Source organism: Ambystoma mexicanum, chromosome 4p (genome assembly GCF_040938575.1).
Source record: "Ambystoma mexicanum isolate Mex_15411 chromosome 4p, UKY_AmexF1_1, whole genome shotgun sequence".
Taxonomy (NCBI): domain Eukaryota; kingdom Metazoa; phylum Chordata; class Amphibia; order Caudata; family Ambystomatidae; genus Ambystoma; species Ambystoma mexicanum.
Window position 1 is genome coordinate 285,679,207 of NC_090927.1, and position 26,312 is coordinate 285,705,518.

General features: G+C 42.4%; 1 protein-coding gene across 4 annotated transcripts in view; it reads left to right on the top strand.

The window, feature by feature from the left end:
- Window positions 1–26,312, top strand: part of CD2AP (CD2 associated protein) — a 1,227,366-nt gene that overhangs the window by 458,782 nt on the left and 742,272 nt on the right. For all 4 annotated transcript variants that reach the window (XM_069605837.1, XM_069605839.1, XM_069605840.1 and 1 more), the window contains one exon: window positions 19,868–19,988. In XM_069605837.1, coding sequence (XP_069461938.1) covers window positions 19,868–19,988 — 121 coding nt within the window. The remainder of the gene's footprint in view (window positions 1–19,867; window positions 19,989–26,312) is intronic.

A 26,312-nucleotide genomic window follows, 5' to 3' on the forward strand; every position in this document is an offset into this window, starting at 1 on the left:
AACATCAAAACTATTCTCAGGTGTCGTCATGAGGAAACTAGAAGAATGGGCTCTTAATATCCTATCTGATACGCAGCTGGTATTTAGAGAGGCACTGGGGACGGTCGGCCAGTTTGTTAATCTCTACTTGATCATAACCATGTATGTTACTATTTTAAGGCTCCTCTCTATGTAGCCTTTATGGATCCGAGTTCTGCTTTTGACCATGTGGGCAGTAGTCTTGCTGCGAGTCCTGTAGTCCCGTCACAAAGATTCCGGAGTGTGGTGAGATGAGTGATAATTTGGGGGTAAATAGGAGTGTCCGCCAGGACTGTGTCCTGGCCCTGTTGCTTTTCAGTTTGTATATTACCACCTTCCTGTGTGCCTGGAGCAATTGGTTGCTGATGTACAACACTGCAAGGGGAGAAAGCTCCTGATCTTGAGCTACGTGGATGATGCCACCCTTCTTGCGAGAACACAAAGTCCATGCAGAAACTGGTGGAGGGTTATGTGAATTTTATGGCCCACCTGGGGCTCAGAGTTAACAATGAGAAATGCAATGTTATGTGTTGCTCAACTAGCAGGCAGCACGGCCCGAGGATTCTTTCAGGGGACTACAAATTGTGTTTTTGCATGCACTTCGAATATTTGGGCCCTATTTTTAATAAAATATCAAGAGAATGGGCTAGTTCCACGTTGGAGCTCTCCTACCTACAAACATTATAATGCGAGTTTCGTACTTGAAGGAATTTCTTTCCTAAAAAATACTCTTCGGATTGGCATGCAAAGGTCACATTTAAGGTGGTAACTAGAGCCCGAAGTCACAAAACATACAACTGGTAAATGTAACCTGGCCACTTGCACCAAACCCAATTTACAAATGCCTTAGTAAATTATGAAACCGCCAAAGCACAAAACAATATTTGAATTATCACACAGCCATATTTAATTATCTAACAGCCAGCACATGCTTTGGCCTAACAAAAAGGTCTTTATCAGGGCTGCAATCTCACACAAATTAGGTAAAAAAAATCTGCCAATTATTCGGACAATGGTGAATTCATTACAACCATGAATAAAGGTCAAATTAACGTCACAAAAAAATGCACACCATATTCACAATAGGAATTCCACACAATATTCACAATAGGAATGCTTTTGGGGATAACCCATTATAAATACAAACCAATGAGGGGAGCTGGAAGAGGGCTTAACAGGGTAGGAGAGAGGAAAAAGAAACATCATTAAATACACTTGCAACTGCATGAAGATCTCTCAATACATATTCTAACTTCTACAGGTTTTCCTACTGTTAAGAACCTGCACCAATACACCAAAAGTCAAAAGCACCATCCAACCAAAATCAAATGTTATATGGTGGCACCCTTACCAAACAAAGTTAAAGATTGAACCCCACCCCCCCTCGTAAACGCCAATTGAATACTCAAAAGTTCAAATATTAATGAATGCCCAATAAAAGTGAGTCAAAACTGTTTTGATTTACTGCATCCTAATGTCACTGTTCCACTGTCAACATAAATACCACAATGATTTATCTCATGTCTTGTTACACCAGACCCTGTATTAAAAACACAACAAAGCATTTAAATGACCCCATCTATAAATAGTCCCCCATTTAAAAAAAAAAAAACGGGTAGAATGTTTGTATATCACAATAAAAAGGTTCACTTACTAAACCAAAGATTTGATTCCAAAACTTGGCTAAATCTCTTTTGATATATATTCCTATTCAACTAGGTTTTTCAATATATATGTAATCGGATGCATTCCATAGTACCATTACGTCCAGTCATTGATTCCTATTGGAGTAAATTCAAAAATAAGGTCATGTTAACAGCGGACACTAATTCATACTACTTACAATTCAACTGGGTGGTTTAAACCCAGCACCTTAATGGGTCTTGGATCCAGTGTTCCGCATGGCCAGTTGGCTGCTATCTTATGACCACCATTATTTATATACCGGGTGATGTCACATGCAGTACGTCTGACATCACCTGCTCATTTACATAAATGAACACAAGTCTGATGCCTCTGTACAAGCCATACAGCCTCACAACGTACTAGAATATCAATCTGTATTTTTCCTACGTATTCTTAAAAAACCACAACCTTGGTTAAATCTGATCACTATTAATTTTTAATGATTTTGTGAGTTTGCTAAGCTCGCTGAAGGGTCATCATATCCTAATTACAACAGCACTTCGGCACACCCTGACAACCAAGACCATGTTGATTATATTGAAACCAATGCTCCCTATCGGATCTAGAGATTTCCTTTTACTCGCATAATCCTTACGCAACAATATCCCTTTCTGTCATGAGGTCCAAATTGGAGATGGAGGATGTTTCTTTGGCCTCTTGCCCATTGCTTGTTTTATGCTTGGGTATTTTTGCTTCTTAGACCTTAATTGTCAGTGGCAAATACACATTTCTAAATTGCAATTGCACATTGATCGTAACTCTAAACGTAATCCAAACTATATAGATTAAAACATTCTAACCTCAAAATGTATTAATGACATACATTTCTCAACTTATACTTATCTATGTGTCTTCAGTCTTAACCTGAACATAACCTACTAAAGAACCGTTGAAAGACATTAGTTATAGGAACACACTAATTTCATGATCTCTGTTTAGACCTTTTTCTACTCTTCTATATTTACAAATTTAATTTGGCTTCTGTTAGTGTGATCAGTTCCCTGTCCCCTCCTGTGGGGTTATGCACCACCTTGAGTCCCATGAATTTCATATCACATTTGTTGTCAAGTTGATGGTGTTCCTGCCAATGTGTCGCCAGTGGCATCCTAGGGTCTTTGTTCCCAGGTGTGCTTAAATGTTCCCTGATCCGCGCACACAATCCTCGGATTGTGCCTACAATGTAAATGAGTATTCATGAAAAAAGAAAAACCCAGAATGAGACTGCGCCCTGTTTTGAAAAAATAGGTTTAATGTATAGTAGTGCCCTTTAAGATGACACGTGTTTCAGTCCCTTTATGGACCTTTCTCAAATCATTGCTGATTAAAGTGAATATTCAACAAATAAGTGCCAAAAGTAACATAAAACATTGTTAATTCACATATCATACAATGTAATAAATGCACGTATAACAAAGTAACATATTTGATTCATAGAAATCATAAATCAAAAAACCAAAAAGTAAATAACCAGACAAAAATAGGTTGGGGAATGGGAGCAACAGAGAGGGTCGAGAGATAGGCACAAAGAGCTCGATTAGTTTGTACTTCATACGTGATCTCCTAGTTTAGTTTAGCAATGTATAGTAAGTATTACTGTGTTATCTCAGTTTTTCTAATGCCCTATTTATTTGGGTTTAGCAGAGATAATCCGCTCTTCCAATGACTGGTTAGATCCCTTCAAGAGAATAAAATAAAATAGATGTATCATTCTGCAATGATTCTGCTTTACATTATATACTTATTAGTCTTGTTGCAGTAAGTGGGTTCCACCCTCCGTCCGAAATAATGGTTGTATGATTAAAGTATCCTATCTGTGCCAGTTTAAACATATCTTTACACTTCCAAAGGTCAAAGATGTTACCAGTACATTTTATAAAAGAGGGGGATCTGTATTAGCATTGCATTGTAAACTCATTCATATATGGTTAAAAGGATTCAATCCTGCTAATTTGCCAACTCAAGGCGAACGTGCGATGTTAGAATGCAACGCTCGCGGCATTGCGTTGTAGAAAAGAAAAACCGCTGCACTTCTGAGACGTCTCTCACCTTAGTTTGTCTCGCGTTAAATCGCGTGCAGCCGAGTGTCCGGAGGGGGCGTCCGAAGGCGTCCCTTTCGTTGTTAAACTGAAAATGGGTCGCCATGACAACGGACTCCAACGTTAGTCCGTTTTCTATTGCAGGGGTCAGTATTTCCTTTGTGCAAAAGCGGCGGCCATTTCCGAACTATATATTATTGAATACTTGTTTACTTAGTCAGCTGTTCTAAGTTGAATACTGTATCATTTTGGTACTTTCGAGATTTACTGATCAGTATTATTATATTATCCACTCGGATTTACCGAACATCTATTTTTGTAAATGAAATGAACGCGCAAAATTGAACCAATTAAAATTCAAGTCTTAGTGAAATCAATAAAGGTTAAATTCTTAGGGGTGATATCTGCCTACCGCAAGGAAACATAATCACATATACGTCCAAGTGACATTGTGTCAGGGAAAATGAGCCCCTAGATGGAGTTTCGTACCATCAATGCTCCTGGCTGATAGTCCTAAATCATAATCTTTAGTGAAATGTTTAGTCCGGTATCCTAGCAAACCTAGGAGTAAATACAGGCATAATAGAATTATATCTTAGTGGTTCACTGTATAATATCAGGTCCAATATCTAAGCCAATCTATAAGTTGTTACAGATATAACAAAACTTTTAGTCATAGTGATTCACTGATTAATCGGGCCCATGAGTGTATCGTGGCCCAAAACAAGTCCCTTTTAGAGGGAAGAGACCATTTCATTGTCCATATTTAGGCCGAGAACTGTAGAGTTAAGTTTACAAATTGTTCTCGCTTCCGCTTGTCTCAACTTCTTTTCCTTGTTGCTACCTCTTTTACCCAAATAAACTTTCTGGAGACCAATACATTTTATATCCGCCTTGTCGTCCATTTGATGTTTCTCTTGCCAGTGGGTGGCCAGTGGTAACCTGAGGTCTTGACTCCCTATTTTGGCGAAATGTTCTCTGATCCGAAACCTTAATTCCCTGATGGTGCTGCCGATATAGACCAGGTTACATACACATATGATCCCACAGATCACATGTTTTGACCTACAGTTAATGGGTTGCAAGATCTTTAGCGTTCTATTGTTGGTGCCGGTGAACGAGTCTGTTCTATTGTGGGCATATTTGCACATTGTACATGATCCACATTTCCTAAATCCATTTGTTGGTGCTTGTAACCAGGTCAAAGTTTCCTCCCTAGGAAGGTCTGGTAAATTCGAGGGACTTAGTTTGTTCTTCAGAGTTTGTGCTTTTCGAAAAACAATCCTTGGTTTCTCATCCACATTCTTCGCAATATTCTCGTCAAGCTTTAGAAGATGCCAGTGTTTGGCTATTTATAGCAACCGGTCAAGTGGCACAGCGAGTAGAGCGCTCGCTTTGACACCCGTGCAGAGCCTGCTAACGCAGGTTCGAATCCCGGCAGGGCCAAACTCAGCCTTTCATCCTTCCGAGGTCGATAAATGAGCACCACACACCGTGGGTAATAATAAGCAGCGCTCAGATACCCGAGGGTTCGTAGCGCTATATAAATGCCAAATTATTATTATTATTATTATTCTATTATCCGTACTATATTTGGTGATGAAACCAATCATAGATTGTTCTGTCCCTTTATTCCTGGGCATAAGTGTTACTTCATGAGTCGTTGCTAGGCTTTTATCCAGAGCTTTCTTCACACATTGTTCTGTGTAATCTCTTTCCAGGAATCTAGATGCTAGTAGTGTACATTCTTTGTGAAAATGATCCATTGTCTGGCAATTTCTTCTGGCCCTTAGGAATTCTCCTGAGGGTATGTTCACAATGGTGGGTCTATAGTGGCAGCTCTCTGCATGTAGAGTCGAGTTTACTTCCGTAGGTTTCCTATATGTACGAGTTTTGACTTGGTTATGTTCAATATATATTGTGAGGTCCAGGAAATAGATGCACTCCTCATAACAACTACCTGTGAAATGTATGTCCATTTCATTTTGGTTGATCCTGTCCTTAAATTCAGCAAATTCGGTGGTTGTACCTATCCATACTATCAGTACATCATCGATGTAACGCATCCAATGCACAAGCTGCTTTTGATAGGTTTTGTCTTGATAGATAATTGTGTCTTCAAATAGTCCCATAGAAATGTTGGCCAAGGCCGGGGCATATTTGGTGCCCATCGCCACGCCCTTGGTCTGTCTGTAAAAGCAATTATTGAAGTTGAAGATATTATATTCGAAAGTTAGTTCCAACATTTCTTTTACCATTTGTATTTGCTGGTACATAGATGCCGAGTCATCTTTAAAAGTGTGATCTATTGATCTTAGTGCCCATGTATGTTGAATAGATGTGTAGAGGGCCCTCACATCTAATGTATTTAGTTGACCGAAACACGCGTCATTTTAAAGGGCACTCCTATATATTAAACCTATTTTTTCAAAACTGGGCGCATTCTCATTCTGGCTTTTTCCTTTTTCATGAATACTTATTGTGTGTTTTTTTTCTTGGCTTAACCACTAACCCAGTGACACCCAACTTTGGAAAGAAATAAGAAGGAAATATTTTGAAATACTGAAGTGGAATTAACATGTCGCCATGTTAGACTAGACCAACCTAGCCAAGAATTGCTGAATTCTCTACAATGTAAATGAGTCCACAAATTCATAAAACCGCATACACCACAAATGTAGATCCGTAGTTGGTATTCTCCAATTTCAAACGGGTCAGTGGTCCTCCATATTGATCTTCACTTTCTTACATTCTCTTGCATACTGGCACATACTGCAAGCAGCACATTTGAAAACCCCACATACATGAGCATGTAGCCAGGTTTTCCGTGTCTCTGATGGGGTAAAAAAATTAAATGAAGCACTCTGTACAGTTCTCCACATAGGGGCCTTTTTATATACAAAGGTAGGTATTTTATTGGTTATGTATAAGGCGCCTATAAAACAAATGGTTTTTCAAGGCGCCACAAGACAAAATGGGGATGGGCGACAGGTGAGAAAACAAAAACAGTCCTACTAGGCCCTGTGTCACTCGGATCGTGCAAGTGCGGTAACATGAAGTGCAGGGGAGAAGGGAGTGGGGAGGGCGGGGGAAAGAGGGGGTTATTGATGCTCATGGCAGAAGGGATAAGGCTAGTGTCGGAGGGGAGTGTGGTGCAGAGTGGAGGTATAAGTGAAGGGGGGGAGGAGGGGAAAGAGGTACTCCTTGTACTCCTTGAGGTCTGGATCTAAAGCTAATAAATGCCAACAGAATGTGGCTTTCAGAGGAGTATTGCGTAATCATTCTCACAAATGTGGGATCTTTAGTATTTTCTCTAACTTGAAGGTCTAAGCAGAACCTTCCTTTGTGTTTTGGAACCTCTTTTCTTAGCGCAAGCTAAAACCTCTGTCTTTTATCCTCTATGTAAGATCCTTGTTGTTATTTCACATTCATGATAGTACCCTGTTCAATCACTACAGTTTCTCTGAGCTCGAATGAACACTCCTGTAGGAATATTCTTTATGCACTGTTTCTGCGACAACTGGATGCTAATAGTACAGAATTCACCTTTGTGTGTTTCTTCAATGTTGTTGACGCAATTTTGGTTTCTCGACTGTACAACTGTACATCTAAAAAGTCAATCTCATTCGGATGAGTTGTGCATGCAAACCTAAGCCCAAAATCATTTTCATTCAGGTAGTGTACAAACGCAAGTAATTTATTTTCACTCCCATGCTAGATCAAAAAAAATAATCAATAAATCTGACCCACATCTTGACATATGGTGAATTCCCATTGTCAGAATGAACATGTATGCTCTCAAATAATGCCATAAAAAGGTTAACCCAGGCATAATTGGCCCCCATGGCTACTCCCCTGTTTTGTGTGTAGATTGTTATCTTATTTTATTTTTGTATCAGCGGTCTGAGGTAGTTTCCTTATTGCACTTATCTGTGCTGGAGTCTGCTTATTGGAGGCCACATCTTGAGTCCTATTCTCAGGGTTAGCAGTCACATCTGCAGTGTGTTGACCTGTCATAGAGGCCCCATGTCTGGAGGCCGCATCTGCACTGTTACGTTCCACCCAGGGGATCTCTTCTAGTGTTTCCTGTCCAGGTCTGGAGACATCTGCCACTGCTGCATGGAAGTACTACCACTGTGAAGCGTGTCCTTATATTGTAGGGGTCTTTAATGCGGTTGCCAGGCCTGTGGCAAGGTTGTGGGTCTCTCCTGATAAAAATAAGTTTGCATGTGCTTTGAAGTGTTCTCAGCTGTATTTGCTGCCGAGGCATGTTCTTCGGTTGTCGGGGCCTTCTGTATTTGATGTTTTAAATAACTGTGAGGCCTGCCCTGATGGTTTTGAGCATGTAAGGAAGTTGTGGGCAGCCTGTCTTGATGGGAGGATATTTCTTTTAGTTTTAAAGAGCTTTCAACTCCATTTTCTGCATTCAATCACAGCTGTATGTATGTATGGGATTTATAAAGCTGGGATGCAAGGGAGGGTTGTGCATACGGGATCTACCCAGGGCATTGTAAGTAAGGGTGTGGAAATGGCAGAGGAGCTAGGATGTATGGAAAGCCGGAGAGGTGTCTGCCGGGGGCGGCTTCAACTAGATCTGAGTGACTCGATTAACAATTGGCATGATTATGATGTTCTTTTCAAGAGAAGGGTCTTCAGGTTCTTCCTCAAGTGCGGGTTGGAGGGGGAAGAATTAACTGCATTGGTTACTTGTTCCAGACACCGGGTTGTAGCAGGAAAAGGCCTATTTTCTTGATTTTCCTTCTTGCAGTACTTTGTTTCCATGTTGGCGATGTTATGGCTTTTGGTGGTGCACTGTTCTCCAGAGTTGATGAGTTTCTCAACCATGTAGAATAATGATATGGTTGTGACTGAACATGTAGTTGTTACAGGCTTTCATGTACATGATTTGTGGTAGAGTTAGTGCAGTTCCTTGAGGATGGAGTTGATGTGGTAACATTATCTGAGTATGGCTTTACCCACTGTCCAGGTGCAAGAGGACCAGGGCTTCGACAATTGTTTTGAAACTCTGGGCAGGACTGAAAGGCTCGACTTTGTGCAGGTGCGCAAGCTGCTTCCATACTACGTGTCTTCTTGCTTGACGATGTACATTTTGTAAGAGAGGTCAGTCTATGATCAAGCTGAGCGAGTTTGAATTGGGTGAGAGTTGAGGTGTCAATCCATCAAGCTTCTTGTAGGTCAGCCACTTAGGGACTTGGGCATGCTTGGTGTGATTTGCTAGGAGAGTTCTTTCAGTCTTTGATGGGCGAGCTTCAGGCAGGTGGATGACACCAAGTCTTCGATGAGGCGCAGACATTGCTTGAGTCAATGGATTTAATTGATGCATTTGCTCTTTAAAGCTGCATGCTGGCTTATCTTGATGTCTATGTTGGCCAGGTGCTGCGCTTCTTGATGACCAGGGGCTGAATGGAGACTTGTGGAAGGTTACAGTATGAATCTGAGATTTGCTGCAGTTCCATCTGAACAAGTCCGTCTCTGTTGTAGAGGTAGGAGGCGAAACACTTCAGGAATTTCCTGTTTGAGCCAATGCATATGATGAGGATGTTGATGAGGGCTTCATGATAATCTGTATCGAAAACAGTAGAGAGGTAGAGTAGTACGTGTAAGCAGGAGTCTCCTTTGGCCAGGATCTGTAGCCACAATAATTTGGACGGTGGCAGTTTCTCCTGCATCATAATCTGAAATCGGATTGGTAGTTGTGTAGACGACCTGAGCATTTTGTAGGGTTTAGGTCTACTTGGTCAAAAATACTTGACCTTTTCACATTTGACTGATTTATTTTGGTTGTTTTTGGTTGAAAATGCAGCGGAAGAAGACATCCACACTTACTTGGCAGCCTTTAGGGCCTACAGAAATTCGGAGGAGGAGGCCTTTTCCTCTTCTAACCCGATTGTCAAGAAACATTTGACGGACTCGTCAGACTCTACCCGCCCATCAAGAGGCGTGTGGGACCTCAACATAGTTCTGGGTGCCCTGGCGCACAAACCATTTGAATCAATGGCGTCCGCGGACATCAGGCTGGTCACCATTAGGACGGACTTGCTAGTTGGCCTTACCTCGGCTCGCAGAGTCGGCGAAATCCAGGCGCCTCAGAGCCCTACACTAAGTTTCACAGGGATAAAATAGTCCTGCGAATGCACCCAGCATGGCCTTCCGCTTTCCATCTGAACGAAGAAATAGTGGTGCCTAAGTTTTTTGCTGAGCCCAAAGACGAGGCACAGAGAGTTCTGCACTGCCTGGATCTCAGGCATGCCCTGAAATTCTACTTAGACAGGACCAAGGGCTTCCGCAAGTCGGACGCACTTTTTGTCACCTTCGACGGAGCAAGACCTGGGTATCAGGCCTCCATAGCCTGTTGGATGGTCTCGTCGTTCAAAGAAGCTTACGAGGGACAGCATAAGCCACTTCTGGCCAACATGCACGCCCACGCGGTCCGAGCCAAGGCAACGGCCATCGCATTCCAGCAGCTTGTCCCCTGGCAAGTCATAAGCAGGGCGGCCACATGTGCCACTCCTTGGGCTTTCTGCAAGCACTACTGTTTGGATTCCGGCACTAGATCAGATGCGGCTTTCGGACAGGCGATTCTTAGAAACAGGTTTGCTTAAGGATGGTCTCCTCGCCACCCTGGGGCTACACTCAGTTGTAATCGCCCATGCAGTATGGAGGAGAGGGGACGGGACGTAAGAGTAATTATAAGTTACTCACCGTAGTGACTAACGTACTCTTAGTCCTTAGTTCCCTTTCCTCCATACGTCCCACCATCCTGCCCCCTAATAAAACTGGTGTCATTAGGCAATGTTAATCTATTGTCGACGCGTCTATGGGGACTGAGGTGTGGTGCCGGAGGGCGGAGTCAGGGCAGCACATGCTCCCAGGGCCGCACCCCCGCGCATCTCTAAATTTAAAGGGGAAGGTTTTTTTTCTGGTGAAAAAGGTTCCGTCTCCCGTCCCTTGGAATGGACGCCGATGCAGTATGGAGGAAAGGGGATTAAGGACTAAGAGTACATTAGTGACTTATAATTATTGCAGGTGAAGCAGTCTTTTGCATTTTCATGGCTAATTACGATTGTGCAAATTTGTTGAGAAAAAATGCATTGCCATGAGGTGCAGAGCGGGTATACTGATGAGACCTTGTGAAAAGGGGCGGGTGTTGACCATTTCTTGCAAGTCGCAGCCTGAGGAACAGTGCAATCATAAGTAGATTGTTGTAGACATAAATGTTGCAGATGCTAGGAGCCTTATTTGTAGGGGCAACGGGCGAGAGCAGGGAATCTAGGTAATGGGATTAGGTGGGCTAGCCAAAGAATTCAAACTATCACTGTTATTAATCTGTCCCTGAATAGGAAGTGAATAATTTCGTAAATGTAGCTCAGCCATAGATGTCCATAAAAAGAGACTATAAATGTTATGTTCATATTTGGCTTACACTTATAAATTAGGCAATGTCGGACAGTAGAGGTAGTCCTAGAGTAAGGTTCTTTTACTTAAGAGCAATGTTGGATTTGATTAAATGTCTCTGGTGAAGTGGTAAGAATGGGAACATAAAGCAGGGACAGGAACTGGAGGACATTGCAACATTAACCTCATGAGCCTGAGACCAGTGTTTACCCATTTGTGAATTATATTGAGTAGTCTGGAGGGCAGAACGCAGGAGAGGTGGGTTGGGTAGTTAGTTTGGAAAGGAAGGTGCGCAGGGGGTTTGGTTTGTAAAGGAGGGTGTGTGGCGCTTTGGGAGCCTACTTCTATTGCGAGTAGGTGGTGTGTGCCTAGTTTTGAAGATTTCAACTGAAGAGATGGCTTTGTTTATTGCGGGAGCGCATTACGGTAGTTCGAGTTAGCACAGGGTTTCGGGGAACTGATGGCCTGTGAAGAGACAAGGATCAGCAAGCTCAAAAGTAAGATGCATTCAGCGAGGTATTGGGGCTCAAGACAATGGATGGTTTTATAGCAAAACGGCAGGTATTTAAAGAGCAATTTTGCATGGAAAGCCATCCAGCCTGGTGCCTTTAGATAGAGGTAGGGGGAGGATCTGGGTAGGTTGAAAAGGAAGTGTGTCACAAAAATGAGGACTTTGTTGAGGGGAGAAAAGGAGCAGAGTGGTAGATCAAGAAGTAGGCTGGTGCAGTAATCTAGTTAGCTGTGTAGAGAAGGGTTTGAGTTGAGTGATGTGTGAAGACGTGGGTGGATTTTTGTAATCTTTAGAAGGTTGAGTATGGCTGAGGCTCAGGTTGCTGTCAAACAGCCCCAAACAGCCCCATGGTTCCAATACATTTGTGAGCGGTTGAGGAGGGGCAAGAGATGGGAGAGGAAAGAGGGTATGCCAGGGGTGTGGCATTGGAGGCAGGGAGAACAAGATGGGTTTCAGTGGAGAGTGGTATATCAAGTGCTAATCACTGAAGTTTTGATTGTATATCTGGGTTTTCACTTTTGATCTTCCCCAAACAAAAATGTTGTTTCGAATGTATTGTGTCCCTCCACATATTGCTAATTTCATGATGAATATCTCTCCAGCTTCATTTGCTTCAGAATTGTTTTTCGACAGTGCGCTGTGTGCAGTGTTGTCGAGTTGATGTCCCTCAAGGACCTCCATTCGAAGTCAACGTCCTCATCAGTATAAGTAGCCACACGCAGCGCCCGTTGGCTTCAGTTCTGTATTTTCGAGCTAACGCTTCGAGAGAATTACGGTGCGCTTCAGTGAAAATTGTGATTTTTGTTTCAAAAATGTCTGCTTCGTCGACTATATCGACAACCAAGTCTGGCTTTAGGAAATGATAAGACTGCGGGTCCAATCTGTCAATCACCGACCCCCAATGCACATGTCTTTGGTGTTTGGGTTCCGGGCACCGTACTTCCAAATGTGGCTCCTGTCAGCGATGACCGAGAAGGCTCTCGGGGAGCATAAAGGTAAACTGGCGTTGTGGAGGTAAGCACTTTCGAAGAGGTCAAAAAAGACTGATGAGTCGAGGCATTCTTCCAGATGCAAAAAAATCAAAATGGTCTCGATCGAGAAGTCGATTGTGCCATTCTTAGTCTTCTTCGAAGAAGGCCTAGAAGAGGCGTCATAGGTCATCTTCGACCGCCAGTGATTACTCAACTGAGGTAATCTGGTGTCCTATGAAATCCGATTCCCCTACTAAATGGGACGCGTTTCGTAGTGGAATGCTGTGAATCTTCGAGAATGCGGCCTCAACCCCCTCAAAGGACCAGCAGAAGAGCCATGCCCCAGTCGCTCCGCATAAGGACGACAAAGGGAAGTCAAAGACTAAACCTTCGAAACAGAACTTGAAGCCGGTTTTGCATTGAGAAAGTTCTCGATCCGATGAAAAATCGTCGAGGGCTTCCATGAGTCGGGAATCTTGCCCATCAATGGTTCAGTCAAAGAAGCACAAGACTCGAAACTGAAGTTGACGCCGACTAAATCGGCACAGATTGCGAAGCCATTGTTGACGACGGCTACTTTGACATTGTTATGTTATATGATCTTCTAAAATGCACATACGCCCAAATGCATCTTGGCGCTAGGAGGAGCAGGTGAGGCAGACCCAATTTAAAAGAGAAGAGTCTTCAAGGCGCACCGGAAGGCCTGGTGGTTAGGAGACGCACAAAGAGACCATGGCAGTTGGTTCCGTGCTGTGGCTGCCATAGAGCAAGCACGGCCACCGCTTAGAATCCGTCTAACACGGGGAACCGAGAGTAGTAGAGTAGCATACACGGATATGTTGTGGTGTATACTACAGGTGGTCAAACAATCCCCAAGAGGAGGAAATCTGGATCTACTATAACAGAGGTGTGAACAAAAATGGATTTACGACATAGATACAGTAAAACACGGACTCAACATATCGGTTGAGTGGAATGTGTTCATCTAACATCGTTCCATAATAAGAGACAGAATTGCTTTTGAGCATCCAGTTTTATTTACTCAGGACATTAAGTATAGAGAGAGGTATAGCAGTCTAGATTAAATCACTAAGTGTGGATGTCAACAGACACCGTGTTTAGGAGCCAAGAACCTAGTTGGAAAGAGGTCTCCATATATAGGTATGCCAGCTTCAGCAAGTTCCTTTTTTTTACTAACTGTAGCGTATGTAGAATTAGCACTTGTTCAAGTCTGCTCAGATGAGAGCAGTTTGGCAACACTCATACTAAAAAATATGGAGCCGTCTCTTTATTACTTGAGTTTCCGTAGTCTTGGCCAAGTGTGAATACAAGGTGAGACAATGAAATGGCATATGAGGGGTGCCACACACGCCTAGCACAGTGCACCAAAATAGATAGGCTCTACTTTGCACGTTGATTTTCCGAGCATTGACAGGCTAGGATATCAATAAAGAGGGGCGAGCACTCAGACAGCAATATAGAGATCGCTCCTATGTACAACAATGCCTGCACACAGGGTTGTGGCACAGATAGAACATGGTTTAAATCTGCATACAAGTAGGTCCCTCTATACAGAGGAATACGGAAGAGGGAAACAGCCCGTTTTTCTATGGGATTTACGAGAAGATATATGGATGCAAAAAACATAAATACTTTGGCACATATTACGCTCACAAATACATAAAAATGATAAGACAAGGTCAAGCAATTGTTTAAATTTGAATAAAACAGTAATTAATTTGTCGATCACGTGACACGGTCTTCCGATGTCACGTGACCGCATGTCATAGAAATTTTCAAAATAAGTCTGCTCCTTGCAGAGCGGTGTAGGTCGTCTCAGGCTAAAACCGCGCCTCATCTAAAAACTACGGTAAGAAAAAACAAATAAGTTACACACATCGTATCAGTGCGTTGCTTGAACAGAGATTACAACTCCCTTTGAACTATACGAAGAAGCTTAACTAAGTGTAGCAAGATGTGAGTTCCGTCCCATATAATTAAGGTAAATCACATCTTGGAACTTAAGAGGCTCGTATAAGCAAGAGACCTGGAGGGTAGCAAATGAGTACCATTTCATAGGAGCTTTTACATGTTGGCAGCAAACATGCAAAAGCTCCAATTAAATGGTACTCATTTTAGCAAGGCCTACAAACAATGTAATCTCTGTTTATTTCGTCTCGTTGGGTTTAAAATGTATTACATGATGGGTCAGTGTAACGGCAGGAAGTGTTTGCATTATTTAAGAGAATTACGTTTCGTCAGATAGGGATACCTTTACTAAATGGTGTACAATTGTATCACTTAATGAGATTCCTTCAATGAAACAGGTAATCAATTGTACAGCGTAATAAAATCAGAACACGCTATTTGCTGTAGTGACTCGAACTGGTAGTGCTCCAACCTCATGCACTGTGGTATAGATATCCTGTGTGTCTGGAAGAAGGGGGTTGAGAGAGTTGCCATCAAACAGTCGACGAATTCAAGGTACGCTCAATAACGGACTCCTTTCAATCTGGATTACAGTCAAAATACTCAGAGAATTGGCGATGTGGATAAGGAGTCTCAAACAACTGTCCACTGCTCATTTCTCCTCCATTTCTATACCTCAGGTGTCTTCAGCTGCCTTTGACACTGTAGATCACCCCTCTGTCCTTCAAATTCTATCCCTCTTTTGATTTAAGTATATCTTACTGAACTGGGTGCCTTTGCATCTCTGACTGCCCCTTTCTCTATCTCCATCCCATGGGACTGCAGCACCTCTTTCAAAGGGCGTTCTTCAAGGATCAGTCGGAGATCCATTTCTCTTCACCCTATACGCTGCCTTCCCCAGGAAACACATTACCTTCTTTGGCTTTAACTATTGATTCTTTTCAGACTATACTCAGATATTGCACTCTTTAGCTTCCTCCTTATTGACACTCACAGAACACACAATCAAATGCCTAACCAGGTTTCGCCATGGATGAGACATGCGTCAGAAACTCAGAACAATTTAAGACAGCTTTAATAGGCCATACAACCCATACACTGTTAGAATGGGACCAACACTTTAAGAAAAACTTTAAGGGTGCATACAATGTGTTGTATGTTTTGTGTGCACTGTTATGTTACATTATCTCAGCTGTAGCTGAACCCATGAGGGACAGGGCCTCAGTTGCAGCTGTTTGTACGTTTGCCAGCTTGGCTATGAAGAGGAAATATGGGTTACAGACCAAACACTGACAGAAATGGGCTGTAACATATGCAGATTTATAGCCTATCTGCAGGGAAGTTATCGACCTGGAAGACAAAAGATACAGTACTGACTAATTATAATAAAAACAATGACAATTTACAAACAAATGCAGACATTCACTGCAATAATTTTTCAAACCCCAAGGCATGTACAGTAAGCAATAGCAAACGACATGGCACGAACAGACAGTTGAAATAAAGAGGACTGACCGGCAGGCATACACGATGTGGGTCCAGTCTGAATCACGTGATGCGGCCCCCGGGAAATCCAAAAACAGATCAGGGGATTCCCCTGGGCATTCGGTCAACGGAACGCTACGCAAATGCTCAAACACATGGAGAATCACTATAGAATAGAATAGGCAATACTGGAAAGGAATCACAGGGAGAATACAAGGCAAGCGCATGAGGGGAATATGAAGAGGCAACGTTGCCGCTACCATTGCCCCACCAATGGTAATGACGGAACAAAAGTTTAAACAAAAAAATTGTGCTATGTGACAAAATGTTGTACATTTTAACACATAATGACTGGACCTTGTAACCCACAGGTCCAGAACAAAAGAGAACAGCAGAATGCAGCCATGCCAAAGGAGACCATGATGAATTGTTTTACTTTAATTTGTAGTATTCCAGAAGGAAATGATACACAAATGTATTACCAATCACATGCGGCCTAGTATAGTATATTTATGACGTGAACAGCATTGTTTGATTGCCATTCCAAGTAGAAACGGGTGAATATTACAGATTTTTCTATTACATCGGACTGAATATCTCAAATGTCGATTTGATATCCGGTGAGCCTAAGCTGTGAAGTTTAGTTAATCTGAAACGGTGCCAGTGCCTGCTTTCTTTAAACCAGAATTTCCAGATCCCATTATTCATTCACTTTGATACATTTCAGGAAGAGTTAATGGGCCCAGCTGTGTTTGAGACAATAGCCCTGTTTTCAAAATATAAAAAACAAAGTTAAAATGAATTTAAGGGTAAGAGTTTTTTCATACTATTCTATTTTATTCATTTGGAAGGCCGCATTGGGAATCAATTTTCTGCTCCACCTTTAGAAAGGATTGCAACAGAAACGTGTTTACGGACTTTAACCTTTGACCTAGCAAAGCACTAAGGCCTCATGAAGACTGTAGCTATTCTATTGAAACAGCTAATTAAAATGATCAATTTCTTCCATAGAATCGTATATTCAGCAAATGGTTTTTGTTGATCGGGGCAGGGCACCTACAATTGAAATGCAAGTTAGTTCATGTAGATAAAAAAATCATATTTAGAAAATGAGCATTGCAGAGAACAAGTGGAAAAATCATTGGTGCCAACTTCAGAATACTGTCTGATTTGAGAAACCTATATCTGAATAGAGCAGAAAAAGGACAATTGTATACATGTAATAATTATATATTAAAATGTACGCTGTATTGATAAATTTTCACATTTGAATACATGTGTTATGCATGCTGTCATAAAAGCATAAATTATTTCCGGATTTTGAATAGTCTTGTGAATCTGATTCTGTAATTCTCATCAAAGTGTCTGTAAGAAAAATAAATATTCCTGTCAAGTTTTGATTACTCATTCCTGACAGGGAAAAAGGAGGGCTAGCTCACAACTGACACAGCCCCTTATGACCTAGAGAATTCAATGGGCCAATGGAAGTACAAAGGAAGACTCTAGGGATTGTGAGAAACTGAAGGCAGCCTATCACAAGCTCTGTCAAATTCTGAAATGCTGCTTCAGTTGAGAATGGAGAAGAGGGTTAGGAAAGCAGAAACGCTAGAGAATCCTGTCTGACTGGAGTAAAGCTGATTGGGAATCTAAAAGGAATTTACTCATGGAAAATCTGAGTGCCCCTTTCAAATTTGGAGTGAATGCAAAGGCCTTTACCAAGATGGAAACAATTACCTGAAAGGGATTTTGGGAGCAGGTGGACAGACGGAAAGTGTTTATATGTCGTTGCTGCCTTCAGCCAGTTAATGTCTCTACATGTCCTAGGCATTTGAAAGACAAACCAAAAATGAGTACAATGATCGGAGCATTTAGTCAAATGACCCAAGAATGTATTAAATCCCAGATTGCAATTAAAATCTTACATTGGGGAACCTTGTTTACAAGCCATATCACTAAATGTGTGGAAAATAATACAAGGCACATGTGCTTTGTGATTAAAAGCTACAAATGAAATCCTTGATTGCTTCACCATATTAATCCTTTTCTCTGGCAAGTTTGGGTCTCTGTTCTTATGCATCCTAAATTGAATTATGGAATGACAGACTTGTGATTGGTTCTTGGCATAGTTGATAAAGTAATTGAAATCTATTCCTTAATGATCTAAAAGATCTGGGGTGTGGTGAGAGCGAGTCTGATTCCTTGAGAATTGTAAGAGTGAGGTGCTGCTGTTCCCACATTCCAGAAAGAAACACTTCATGGACCCAAGCATTTAAAAATGATTGTAACCAATTCAATATTACAAAGATTTAAAATTATGAATGTACCCAAGACAGTAACCAATAGTTTTTCACTGGTTGACTCGAACATTATAGATTTTAATCAGTCCTAGAATCAGAGACCCACACATTAAAGCCAACATTTTCTCTGATAATACTTGTTGATGATTTTGGAGAAAACTAAGGTAATTGTTTTGTTCAAAGTTTATTCTGCGAACTGTTTACCATTTATAATCAATCAATGTCAATTTGTACCCACAAATAAACATAGTCTCATTAGGATAGCTCAGGGGCAACGTGCTTGCCTTGGAAACAAGATGACACGGAGCAACACAGGTTCGATCCTAGGGTCCGTGCTTGGAAACCTCTGGGTAGTAAGGGCTTTATAAATAACATAAATATCATATTATATAGCATGTGCTTTCTGTCTAGACTAGTCATTAGTATTTGTGTTTCTATTCATGGATGTTTGTGGGACTTGGATTGCAAACACTAGCGAGACAGACAACCGCATGCTGTTGCGTTTTCCTTTCTGTAGACAAGCTGCATCTATTTATTTGTTGCGTTTGACCTTCCCAGCATTCACAATCAAAACAGTCTTTTACTTGTCCTAGATTGTGTGGTGCGATTCTTGCTCTGGGGACTATTAAATCAGTTTTCGTCTGTAAAAATAATCCTTAGAAAGATAAATATCCCATTTCCTTTTAAGTATTGTATGATGTATCATTATTTTAGTTTGTTACTTATGTATTTATATACCGGACGCACCACATTATACTTAATTGAGTTACTGATTTCAAAATTATAATAAAAATGTCTTAACATAAAACAAATATATCTTCGATACATGGATTATATTACAAAAGAAATTTGGTTATGACGATGACAGGATGTCTGGGGTAGGAGTTACCTAGCTTTGCAGTAACTGGATGAAATGGTTTTTAGTTCCATGCCAGGTCAAGCATAAAGATTTTAGGCTTGAGCCAGCATGTTAATGTGTTTAAAATTTTTTTTTTTTCATGACTGCATTGATTCTTTGAATGTAAACCATGGTATTAACAAAGTTGTGTTTTGACAAATGAAGTGTAAATCACAATATGCTTAAGAAAAAGCTTAAATGATCCTTACTAGAGCATATCTGATTTTGAATAATTTTGCCTTACATTTTGTAGTTGAGAAAATATGACATTAAAAGGGATCCCATATTGCTGTCTGTACCATCAAATAAACCAGAGCATCCCTGGGAATAGCATAGAAACATCCACTGCATAGGACCAGCTTGCGTGGCTCAATCGATTACTGTCCTTCCAGGTATCCGTCATCTATGTTCAGTGAAGACCAACCACCAGAATTGTGGTTGCATTGAATTTTGAGTTCTAATTCCTTTAAATGATAAATTCACGCTGGAAAGTGCTGCATAAACCGTGGAACCTAATTTGCTTTAATCACTAATTCTGTTCTAATGGCAGTTTGCTGTGGTAGATTTTGTGGTCTCCCTTCCCAGGATTTATGGAAACTGAGATTTTTTAAATTTTGTAGATCGAGGAAGGTTGGTGGAGTGGCTCATTGAATGGGAGGTGTGGATTGTTTCCATCCAACTTTGTGAAAGAGATAGAGTTGATAGACGATTTTGAAACGCAAGAAGACCTGGAGGATACAGGTAAGGACATTTAGTAATTTTGTATTCATCAGTATCGTGTTCATTGTTTTTTAAAAGCCGTCTATGCTATTCTTTTTTTGCATTATGTGTACTTCATTTTATGGTACACACGTTTGAGTAACTGTTCATTTTGTGCAAATGATATATTCTAGCCATGGGGCTGTTTATCCGCCCAAAAAAAAAAACCAATCTATTACTGAATTGGTATGCCGTTTAAATGGTTACTTTGCCTTAACACTCATAAGTGTACAGCGAGGGAGGTGACCAACAGCTTCCCCCTTGCTTGGTTTACATAATGAACCTGCTAATATTATTCCCTCTTCTCATAATCTTTAGTCTCGCTGATCTGCAGTCCTGTATTCTTTAACGGGACTAAAATTTGCCTGCGCTCTATTTCCGTAGCGGAAATGGAGCACACCTCTAAAATGTCCTGGTCTAACATGTTTACCTCCATCAATTCACTATACTACTGCTTGGATGTAGTGGGGTCATTGCACCTCTGGGGGAGCCAATCTAACTATCAATATATAATTGTAGCATTTAGTAAGATTTTCTTTTGATAAATAGCCCTGTTGGGAGAGGAAACATAACGAAAAATGATAAACTGATGTTGCATTTGAGCATTTGATACTGGTCGTTGGCAATCTACCTAGAATACCTTCGGTTTAGGGCATTCTGCTAAAATGTGCATAAGGTATTCCTCCAAATCAAAGGAGTCTGTGTAGGCAGCTGTCTCATTTGGAGCTCTTGATCTTGGCAAGCATGTATTATATATGATGTCGGGCATTGTAGTGGGACATTTGGATGCTTTGTGGGTAAAAGTAAATTTAAAGATGTCCTTCAACTATGTACAAATACTCCATCCGTTTCCTGCTTTGAAGGTTTTGGCCCCACCTATTTGTGCCATCATCCCGTGCACCATTCACCAGTTTTGGAAAGCATGGTACCTTCCCCTATCACTATTTGTGTGGTATTTTGGATTTTGTGCTCACCCACACCTGTAATGGATGGAAGCTAAATTCTTAATTGAAAGCATTTTAAAAAGATGGTATTTAATTTTGACTGCACAACTCTCTTATTACTTCTCTAGAAAAAAGATCAAATAAGACACTTATTTTATATCCCCAATAACTCTGCAGTACCCCCCCTTAGCAAGGTCAAAAGCCAAACCTACCATGCCCTTTACAGAAACGAGGATAGATGCATCACCATGTGCCCCCAGCAGACCTAATGTTGGACCTGCCTCTACTCTGCCCTCAGCTACAGAGTTTGTCGTTCGTATCACACCCCAGTTATTCTGAATTAGTGGACACAGTCCTACCAACCACGTTCCCACCTCATTTTAGCACATGTGGCAAATATTCGGTCTCCTTCCCATCTTGTGAAGTACCTGGGGGGTATAGTAAACCCTGTATATAATCTTGTAATGGATCATGCAGTATTGAACTCTTGCTAAACCTACAGTGCATTCCCAATCTGTCTTCCAGTGAACCCAGGTCCCTCTACCATCTTTCTCTAAGACTACACAGTGGTGTAGACGTGGCCGTCGCTATCCATGTTTAAGGTCTCAATCAGTTTCTCTTTACATTTTTCAGTCAGCACCAATATTAACAGGGATTCTTGGGGAAGATAAAACCGTCCCCCAAAGCTGTCTGTATAGAGCATGCTATGTTTATCTGATTCGATTAACAAGGTTGCACCTCTAAAACTTATCACACCCAATACTCTGGGCAATAAGTGGTACACAAGCAAACTTCCACTACTTAAACATTCTCTTTGGAGACTTGGGAGGAAATGGAGTAGAAATTCCAATTTAGAAAATGTGCTGATAACTAAACTAACATGTCACAATTATAAACTGGCAGTTGTATAGAAAAAAAATGCTTTTCATTTGTCTGCAATTGAAAAACCATTGAACGCTCCCCAAAGATTTAATATTCTGCATATACTAAATAACTCTTCTGATGAACTTTCCATTGCATGATGCAATAATATTAAGCTCTTTTTCATAAACATTAAGGCCCTCATTAGGACCTTGGCGGAGGACCATAGCGCTATAAGCACCATGGTCCATGGCGCTAAGCTGCCAACTCCGCCATGGTGGTTGGCGGACTTACCGCCCCATTCCGACCTTGGCGGGGCGGTAAGTCCCCAATCCCCATTTACCCTTCCCCATTCCCATTTTTGCCCCATAGGGCATAATGGGAGTGGGGAAGGCGTTAATTACGCCACCGTAAATTACGGTGGCGTAATTAACAACAAGGTCCCTTAGCGCCATGGATTTTAACGCCCGCTAAAAGCAGGTGTTAGATCCGCCATGGCGCTAAGGGAACTCGTACTCGGGCGATAAGGGTCGGCAAGGTTTACGCCGGCGTAAACCCCTTACCGCCTGGGTCCTAATGAGGCCCTAAGTCAATTAATGCAGCTTCTGGATTCATAGAAACCAGCTGCGTCATCATGACACTTACCTTTTCTATTAGTGTTTGGTTTCTCCCCCTTCTCCACCTGCGACTAGGGCTATGATTTCCAGCCTGAAGCCGAAAGTGACCCATGTCTGTCTTCCATCATTAACGATTGTGAGTGTGATCTGAAACCTACTATGATGGCATTCATAAATGTGTCTTTTAAAGAGGCTGCTGTCTCCAACAATCTCAAACCGGTATGGGCCTGCCCCCTTTCTTGCACAATTTAACCACAAATTCACAATGAATTAATTTTGTAGAAAATCCTCACCTTCTTGGGGATAGTCCATTACTTTTTTTGGCCAGCAAGAGGTACTAAGCTTGCTTGGATGTAATGGATGCAGTATATAAGATCACTGACCAGGCAGATACAGGTTTTCTTGTGCTTTTGTTACGTGTCCGCTGCATTTGGTACACTAGACTGTGCTCTTCTACTGCAGCGTCTTGATGAGGTAGCAGGTGTGTCAAAAAAGGCAGCCTCACGTGTCACATCCTTTCTCTCAACGACAATATCCAGGGTTAAAATTGGGGGGGTTTGTATCATCTGGGAATTGTGGCTTTTGGTGTGCTTGAGGGTATCTCACGCCTGCTGCTTAATATTTGTATAAGTCCGTTTCATGGCCCGACAGATTTGGGTGCAAACTTTCAGAACTTTCCAATGACAGATTACATGCAACCTAGGCAACAATTCAGTCTAATATAGGCTGTGAACAAAGTATATTTAAGCCGTTTGAACGGTGGATGACTGATAAATGGCTAGGGCTAATTAAAAAAAAAAATCTTCTTTTGTCTCCTACACAATCGCTACAAAAACATTTCCCGGAGAAGCTGATCCAGGTGTTGAGACTCATGTCATACTTTGAGGTGAATATGGGGGTCCGCGAGGGCTGCATGCTGGTCCTGTTTCTCTTCGCACTGTACATAAAATGGTCTGTACCAGGCTCTGGTTAACACGGGTGGAGTTTCCAACGGTGGGTAATCGTGCCCTCCCACTGTTGGCTTACGCAGATGACACCGTCCTCATTGCCAGGACACCCAGTGCGTTCCAGATACTGATGGCAGAATACACCAGGTTTATGAACTTCCTAGACCTAAAGATCAATACATCCAAGTTAGTAGTAATGGTATTTTTTTCTTGGCTTTCGTATAGGAAAAAATACTGGTTTACCAAAAAAACAGGGGTTTAGGGTGGGTCACCCCCACCCCAAAAAAAGTGGATTCAAATGTTTTTTTTTTCAGTCCTTTTGTTTCGAAACTATTGCATTTTGAAACAATGTATTTGACCCTTTCACTATAAACCCATTCTCCAGCATTGGTATATTTCATAGATTCTTATGCTGTGAATATTCCTAGTCATTTGGCTGGGACTCCTCATTTATCTTTTTATTCCTGGTGCTATAGGCAAGAAGAACCTACATTTTGTAGCCTAACACCCTTGTTAATGGTGGTTTTGGTCCCCACTAATGGTACCTCGAGTGGTCCTAGACTAGACCCTCTTCTTCCCCTCAGATTCTAACCGCTTGTTGAGCGGAGGGAGTCCTCTGGGCTTCGACAATAGAATTTAGGTCAAAATTCATTCAAAATTTACTTTTTATTCATCTGTTCCCTGCAAATTTCGGCCATCAAGTCTATAATATCAATGTGTGACAGATAAGTGGTGATGGAGGTTGGCGGTGGCAAAAAGAGATCCCCTTTTAAGGCCTGTGCCACTTGTGGCCTGAACAATGTATATGAGGGAGATCAACACTACGACTGCATATATTATACCCCCACCACATGGTTGACCTCTGCACCATCTGTAGAGGTCTCAGTTCCAAGACACTCAAGGATAGAAACAGAAGACTGGTTGGCTGGCTCAATAAGGGGAACTAGCCAGAGTACCCCTCCGATGTCAAATCCACCAAAGCATGACCACTCCCGCAGGGAAATGACTGCGGTCGAGAGACAGGGCCAGGTTGTAAGAGCGGCCGCCGAAAAAGACCAAACACAGTTGCCCACATCTAGTGGCCTTCGACGTAATTCCGGAGGAGATTTTAAAGTATGAAATGGACAGACACAACATCAACAAGCCGAAGGGGCAGAAACAGAAAAGTCAGAACAGTCAGTTATTATACAAGAGGAGGCACCAACACCAGGAAAACCCATCACTGAAGAAGGCCATTTGGGTGGGCGACCACAGCAAGACGCATGCCCAACACCACTCCTAGGGCCCTCCCACCTGGAAGTCCAACAAAGGGAAGTGCAGGTACTATTAACCAACCTGCAAGCCTTACTATCCATAAAGGTACTCTCTTCGCTGCAGAGGGTGATCACCCAACTTGACCCAGCGCTAATGTGCTCAGTCATGCCGGCTTTATAACCTCTGCAATCGCTGCCTCAACCAGTGGTGCCACAACCCTCTCCTCCCAGATCTGCATCATGAGGAAGATCAGCAAGGTCCTCCAGAGGACACTTGCAATCTAGATTGGTCTCCCCGAGCTACGACTGGTCCGCAAGGGCAGAATTACATCACTGGTGCTAATCTTGCCCTGATGCAAAAGAAGTTGCACCGTCTCACCATTAGTACGATCGATACTGGAAAGAAGGGGAACTGACGGATACAGATGCGGACGAGCCCCAAGACAGGTCTTCCTCATCCCACTCCCTGCGGAGAGACGACGATTCCCCCAGGATGAGGAGTCAGCAAAACAGTAACTTCCGGGCAACATCGCAGGGTTCCATTCCACCATCATAAAGGCGTGCAAAGAATTTGGCTGCCAGCTTTTTATTTGATTATATGTGGTCATCTCAATACCTATCCTTGACCACGTCTGGCAAGAAGGACTTAAGACAATAAAACGCCCATTCACGACCCTGGCGATCAAAGGTCGCCTCAATACAACCCACCAGAAAATGCACTTAAATTCCTCACTTCTCAGACATCACCCGAGTTGGTCGTGTCGGCGGCAGCAACCCGGAATGCAAAATCCGAGAAGCAGAAGTGCACGGTATCACCGGACAATGAGGTTTACGAACAGGACACTTTGGGGGAAAAAGGTCCTAGCTATTCGGGCCACAAGGGTGAAAGCAGCCAACTCCCTGGCCATAATCACCAGAGAGATATGTGGCATAAATTGGTGCCAATTCTCGAACACCTCCCGGAGGAAAAACAAAAGGAGGCAAAGGCGATCCTAAGGAAGGGGAGCAGGCCTCCAACCTGGGGATCAACAGGACAGTGGACCTGGTGGAAACCGGTTTTAAACAGGTGGCCAACGGGGCGTTCCTGAGGAGACCAGCGTAGCTACTTTGCATGGACTTCCAAGCTCATGTCCACCACAAAGTAGACACTTCAGGCAGAGCCATATGCATTGCCACCAACATGAGAAGGACGCTTGGCTCCGGCAACGAAATTCAATCCAGATGTGCAGGAGCGCACCCTCGACCTGCCTTTTGAAGGGGGAGATTTGTACCACTCGACAACAGACGAGGAACTAGACAAGAAAAAGAATAACAAAATCCACACCCAAGACTTAAAGCCAGGCTCACTAGCGTACGGACAATGGTCGGGCCTTTGGAGGCCTTGGGGCCTTCCAGGAGAGACGCTCGAGACAACCTGACAGGTCTCTGAGCCAACACAGGGGCAAGCAGCACAAGGTGGCTAACAAGGGGTTTTTGCAGTCACCCTCCTCAGCACCAGCTTCAGAGGGAAATAAGTTGTGACTGGTCCATCCGGATCATAGAGTCTATGGTAGGGGGCAGGCTTACCCTTCCCGTACACTCCTGTTACACTCACCTGGTCCCCACGGGGGCGTTGCACAGAGCTTGGCAGCGAACGTCTGCGCGTGTCTCTTCCTGTCCCACAGCTTCACTCACGCTTGGGCGC